Source organism: Lepisosteus platostomus, chromosome 28 (genome assembly GCF_059453375.1).
Source record: "Lepisosteus platostomus isolate fLepPlt1 chromosome 28, fLepPlt1.hap1, whole genome shotgun sequence".
Classification (NCBI taxonomy): Eukaryota; Metazoa; Chordata; class Actinopteri; order Semionotiformes; family Lepisosteidae; genus Lepisosteus; species Lepisosteus platostomus.
Window position 1 is genome coordinate 6,775,538 of NC_142638.1, and position 6,064 is coordinate 6,781,601.

The window sequence follows — 6,064 nt, forward strand, 5'->3', positions numbered from 1 at the left end:
CTCCCACAGCCAGCAGTCTGGCCTTCTGGTGTGAAGGAACCTATGCCTCTTAAGAGTTAACAATTAGGTTTTCAAGAACTGTTTTAGTGTTTTGTACTCTCCCAGCTGGCTGAGGTTTCTCCAGCTTGATCGTGTAGTTTCCTAAGGAAAGTGTCTCACAGGCATGTTGGAATTCTCTGATATCCGGGGAATGGCATTGTGTGGCTCTGAATCGGGTGCCTGTGAGCATCGACCATCAAATCAGATTAAGGTGTTTGGTTTGGAACATACAGTACTCCAGAGCTGTTTGTTCCTGGTGTGCTGCTCTAAACTGGTCTGATGTTCTTCTGGGAGACAGGTGACTTTAACTTTGAGTGATATTGGATGTAATAGGACCCCAGCAGGTTCAAATGTTTACACTTAAGCATGAAGAAGATTTGTATAGCCCAAGTTCTTTCAGGTTTCTAGTGTGCATATATATTGCTATATATTCTCTTTATATGGTTACTGCAGCCTCAGAGCTTGATGATAGATATTCAAACCTATTATATTGGAGGCTAGAATGGGTGTATTTAGTGGAAATACTAGCGGGCCAACCTGAAACTACCACCCAGAAATATCTGTGGGAACTTGAATTACATGTTTAAAATGTTGAACTGCAAAGTGAAAAGTAGAGAGATTGATCTGTTTGTGGGAAACGCTATTTGTTCTGCAGATGATCAAGCCACCGAATGTCATCTGTTTTACATAGTCAAACACAACACTCCTTGCTGCTGTTATTTTTTATTTGCTTAGTAGATTACCATGTGATATATATACGTAAGTTCCGGTTAATTAAATGGCAAAGAAACAAAGAGACCCTGATTGTACCAACAAAGATGAAGATCGCCACCTTACAGTGTATCTAGGTGCACTCACTGGCCAGAATATTAGGAACCCCCATTGCATGATGATGATTTGTGCACAAAGCAAGAGCAGTGCCAACCCCGTCCTCCTCCAGGATCAACAAGAGCTGGGCTTGCGATGAGAGGGATGGAGAACGGGACTGAACTGCACAAGGCGCCGCCTAGTTCTGCTGTTTCCCAATCGGACAACAGAGGTCCGAGGTTTGTCCCAAGATGGGGAAAGGCGAGGGGACAGACCTCGGCTCGGCCACATCTGCTGTGTGATTCTGGCCAGGGAGTGCAGCTCCGTTTCAGATTCTGAGACCCACTACCACAGCCCCCAGCCCCTCCGAATGGTGGCCCCTCAGGCATTCGCTTTCTCCGGCAGGGCATGCAGCAGGTATCCCCCGAAGTATATGGTGTGGTAGGGAACGTCTGACCAGGAGTGTCCGACTTCCTGTGTCACCCAGACGTGGCTGCCCTTGCGCAGCTCCAGCAGGGCCATGACCAGGTTGCCCGTGGTGTGGGCCGGCAGGTCCATGTGGCTGATCAGCACCTTCTGCCCGTCCTTCACCAGCCACAGGTTCGTGGCCTCCCTGCGGCCGAAGTTGGTGGAGAAGAAGAGCTGGTAGACGCCCGTGACGGGGCAGGCGAAGATGCCGGTCACGCTGTTGTAGGCGTTGCCGATGTTCACGAACTCGTGGCTGAACTTGATGACGTCCACGGCGCCGGACACGGTTTTGGGGTAGGAGAAGAAGAAGTAGACAGGCGGGGCAGCTGTAATAAGAGGCAGCGAGGGTCATGGGAAAGGAAAGGATGACGACTTCGGATGCACTCCTGAAAATTGCTGTTCATTCAAACTTGAGGAAATCAGGCCCTTCAGGGAGGGACTGCGTCCATCTGAGATAACCTTCCAAGGATACTGTGAAGGTTCTGTATCTGTACAATTTCACCTTAATAATATTTGACTTTAAAGTAACGGCTGTGCTTGTCTACCTTACCTGAGCTGCAGGTGGAGCCTGCTGCATGCTGGTGGAGGTTGTTGTAGTATGCGCTGTCAATCTGCTGAAACAAACACATCCCTGTCATTCAGTAAGTAGCAGTTGGCAGAAACCGTTTTGACCCGACAGTCACGAGACAGAGGTCAAAACAATGGGCTGTATTAACAATCCACAGGAGTGGGTTTTGCACAGCGTGTGAGAAGTGAAAGGCGGCCGACCCAGCCCACCCACCTGACCGCTGAGCTGCTTTTTCATCCCCTCCAGCTCCGACTCCAGGTGCTCCACTTTCTTTGTCAGTTCCTGCATGCAGACACGGGTGGGGGGAGATCGGGATAAAAACACTCAAACTCAGCAGTTCTAGTGATAGTGGTCCTGTCCCTTCCTCCTGCCAACAAAGTCTGCCTGAACCCATTAATCTTCTATTGTCTGGTGTTCCGTAGAGATACTAGATAAGAAATAAGTCAAGCGAGCAAAATTACTACAAATAAGTCAAGCAAGCTGGGCCAAATGCCTTCCTGTTGCTCAACAGTGCTTGTAAGCAGTTATGCAGTTAGCAGGGTGGGTAGTTTGTTCTGGAGGCATCCATGTCTCAGTGAAGATTGACATCCTACTTTCTGCCCCAAATGCATGTCCTTTCCTTGTGTGCTTGTGGGGGTCCACTTGATTAGAATAGAAAAACTGCTATAAATGAGAGGAGGCCGGTAGACCCCTCTAGCCTGTTTGGTAGTTCATAGTCAATTGATCCTGGGGCAGCCTGCACAGCCTGTTCCATTCTCCCACAACCCTTTGTATAAAGAAGTGCCTCGTCTTCTCAGATTTACATGTACATCTGCATTGTTTCCACTTCTGTCTTTTAGTTCATGTTTCACAGCTGACTCCTGACTGATAAGTTGTTCTTTGTACGATAGCATTATGCTCCCTACTGATACTGTACAGTTTGAAAACTTTAAGCATGGAAGCGATGCCTACCACTATTTTGGTTTCCTCCATCAGAGTCTCTCTGGTGGAGGACAGAAGCAGCACCCCCATCAAGGCCATTTGAGCTAATGACAGCATCTGCAAAAAATAAGAAGGACAGATTGGAAAAGCAGAGTATGAGATAGCTAATCCATTTAACACCAAAACTAGGAAGCTTTCATATCCCGAAGCTGATCTAAGGTGTAGACAGTGAGGCATTTAATCATCTATGAACCAAGAACCATTTAACCAAGCCTATGAAGGTAACAATCACTGAAAGAAAACGCATGTAAATACCACTCAAAACTGGCTTTCTCATAAAAAAAGATGCAGTGAAGAATGATGAGGGAGGGAACAAATCACTGAACGCCAGTGGTTGGGGATATTCTTGAAACTACTGTAACCATTTCTTGCAGTCACTTGCAATTGCTGGGATTTTTTAAAAATTGATTTAAAATGAATTAATCCATAAAACTTCCAAACCCCTTATCCAGTACAGGGTTGCAGTGGGGAGGCAGAGCCTAGCCCAGCAAGCAATGGGCACAAGGCGAGATGCACCCTGGACAGGACCCTGGTCCACCTCGGGGCACACAGACACGCACCAGGGGCAATTTTCCCAGAAGCCAATTATCCCATCATGCCTTTGCACCCGGAGCAAACAAACACAAACAGCACTCCAGGTCTGGAATTGAACCCAGGGTCCCAGCGCTCTGAGGCACCAATGCTAACCATTGTGCCACCCTTAATTATTCTTTTTAAAATGAATGGGTACTTTTTTACTGAATAGTATTCTTCTGCTGATCAACCATGAACTTTCACACACAGTGCACCATTCTTGCAAGCAGTTAAATCTCAAAGCACAGCACTAAAATAAATTTAAATCACAAAACTGGAAGAAGATACCTTGCATTAAAGCATTAATTAAAAGTCCTAGTGCTCTTCCACAAAGTGCCAGTGGTTTAATAGTGCTTCTTACCTTCCCTGACGCTGGAGTGTCTCCGACACTGACGAACGCTGAAAGTGAGCAAGCTGGAGGTCTGCAGTGAGTGATCTTCAAGCTGGCCCTCCCTGCTCCACCCCAACAGGAAGGGTGGGCACAGAGTGGACCCACCCACACCCATCAGCTGTGCTTCAGGAGTATGTGCCTTGATCTCACAGTAAAGGTCACCCTGTTCTTTTAGAAAAGTTGTATGAAAAGCTTTGGATCCACATGGTGGTTTGTTCCAGCACAGGGGTAGATACACCGTGCTCTTGGGGTGTTCAACCACAGGGGTAGATACACTGTGCTCTTGGGGTATTCCAGCACAGGGGTAGATACACTGTGCTCTTGGGGTGTTCCAGCACAGGGGTAGATACACCGTGCTGATGTTGGGGTGTTCCAGCACAGGGGTAGATACACCGGCTGATGTTGGGGTGTTCCAGCACAGGGGTAGATACACTGTGCTGATGTTGGGGTGTTCGAGCACAGGGGTACATACACTGTGCCGATGTTGGGGTGTTCCAGCACAGGGGTAGATACACTGTGCAATAGCAGCACACTGCTGTAAGTCTGAAATGCTGGTATGAATTTTGTGAAGGATCTGATGGATCTGAAGACTTGGGTTATTACTGTAATGAGATACTGTTGGTTCTAATAGTTACTGTCAGCAATACACAGCCTTCTTACAGTGCAATTTCTCAGAACTGTTCTTACTGATAATGCCAGTTTTAGTGTCCTTTTTCATAAAATATCCATCTGCAATTATTTCTTACCCTCTGCGATCTCGACGTTGATGAAAGTTAACTTTTAAAGTTAACAAGTGGTTAACACTTTTTGCTGTTAATGAAAGGTTAAGTAAAGGCAGATCAGCTTATGATAAGGAACATTAAATCAACACGGATGTTCGATACAGTAGGCTTGCATTATACTGAAAATCATTAAAGAGCTAGTGTTTCCTTTACACACCGAGTGTGTACCAGTGATGGACACTCAATTTCCATACGCTACAGTATTATCCAGGAACTGTCACGAACTTAGATAGACGAGATGATTGAGTGGAAAATGATACCAGTATTCAAAATCCTCAAAGTTACAGAAAAATTCAACACAGCAAATGTCTTTAGAATCAGCAGAGAGACAAAGAAGGCAAGCGTTAATTCTGCATTTAAAAATAAGTGCATCTAAAACCTAGAACAGGAGGTGCTTCTTCACACAAAGAGATGTTGGAGTATGGAACACAGCTCCCAGTCAAGTTTGCGGTCCTGATATCCTGGTTTCTTTGTATCCAATCTTTTTTTCTTATACAATAGGACATTTTACTAGGACAACATGAGTAAAATACCTTGCATAAGGGTACCAAAACATCATCCCGCCTGGGACTTGATCCTTTAACCATCCTGTCCATAAGATAATAAAAGGATGATATCATATCTTACAAGGACACTGTAAATTAGGGCAAAATGATTTGTTAGATGTCCCATGTCACTCTTCTTTTAAAATGACTATTTGCTTTATTCATATTCAGGTCCTTGGGGATTCTTACAAATTCATGTAGCTGCCAAGGTGCTCCAGTCAAGGGGACCTATTGAGTTCCGCCATGGCAGGTCTCTCTTACCTCTCCTCTCTTTCTGCGATTTTGGAGATGGAGAAGATTCTTTGTTGATGGTGATATAATCACTTCATGCTCATCTGACGTATTCAGATCTGGGATCTGGAGCTTCCCGATGTCTCCAGAGTGTGTTCCGATGGTAGGGCTGTTGCAGTCCTGCAGTAGGAGCTGCATTTTAAAGGCCTTTTGTTCATTTTGTTCTGCAGAAAAGTATTTAAACTGCGTTAGGTGCACAGCAGACGGTATGACTTCACCAACCCCATATCTGCAGTCTGCCAGTTCCTCTCCTTGTCTCTTTCACCACAGTGACAGACTCCTGTTGGGCCAGAAATGGTCCAGACATTTGCACTGCGATGGTTCTGTGGTCCAGATCGGACCGGATTCACAGTTTACCCTTTTCTCAGTAATTGTCGAGAAAACCCGGTAAATCCTTCCATTCTAACAATTTATGTTTTCACCAATGAAATGAGAACGCATAAAGAAGTCTTGTGTGTAAGATCGTGTTCATGCTCAGATTAGTAAGACTGAAGCCCTCATTTCATACTTTCACATTTATAGCTAATAATTGGTTCTCTAGTTGTAAGACATGGTTTGAAGTGCAGCATCATTAGTGAATGTCAGGAATAAATGCAACAGGAAAGAGTAACAGCAGTGC

At 45.4% G+C, this 6,064-nt stretch overlaps 2 protein-coding genes across 3 annotated transcripts in view; one reads left to right on the forward strand and one right to left on the reverse strand.

The window, feature by feature from the left end:
• Positions 1-5,609, forward strand: part of LOC148638707 (uncharacterized) — an 18,029-nt gene extending 12,420 nt beyond the window's left edge. The window contains exon 11 of the mRNA XM_088622884.1: positions 5,326-5,609. Within this exon, the coding sequence (XP_088479010.1) occupies positions 5,326-5,355 (30 nt within the window). The 3' untranslated portion in view covers positions 5,356-5,609. The remainder of the gene's footprint in view (positions 1-5,325) is intronic.
• LOC148638708 (multimerin-2-like) lies at positions 747-3,949 on the reverse strand. Of its 2 annotated transcripts, none has more exons than XM_088622900.1 (5): positions 3,798-3,949; positions 2,834-2,920; positions 2,096-2,164; positions 1,865-1,928; positions 747-1,640 (listed from the first exon to the last, which is right to left on the reverse strand). In XM_088622900.1, the coding sequence occupies exons 2-5, from the start codon at positions 2,918-2,920 to the stop codon at positions 1,228-1,230; spliced, it is 633 nt and encodes a 210-aa protein (XP_088479026.1). In that variant the 5' UTR covers positions 3,798-3,949; the 3' UTR covers positions 747-1,227. The 2 variants fall into 2 exon arrangements, with proteins under 2 accessions (XP_088479026.1, XP_088479027.1); XM_088622901.1 differs by having other exon boundaries at positions 1,865-1,925; positions 3,798-3,948.
• Positions 5,610-6,064: the final 455 nt, after the last annotated feature.

Bases quoted from the DNA above. Each gene is read 5' to 3' on its own strand.
- LOC148638708 (XM_088622900.1), bottom strand. From the start codon at position 2,920: ATGCTGTCATTAGCTCAAATGGCCTTGATGGGGGTGCTGCTTCTGTCC. The intron at 2,165-2,833 runs GTAGGCATCGCT...GTCTGCATGCAG, and splicing joins TGGAGGAAACCAAAATAGTG to GAACTGACAAAGAAAGTGGA. The intron at 1,641-1,864 runs GTAAGGTAGACA...CTCTTATTACAG, and splicing joins AGGCTCCACCTGCAGCTCAG to CTGCCCCGCCTGTCTACTTC.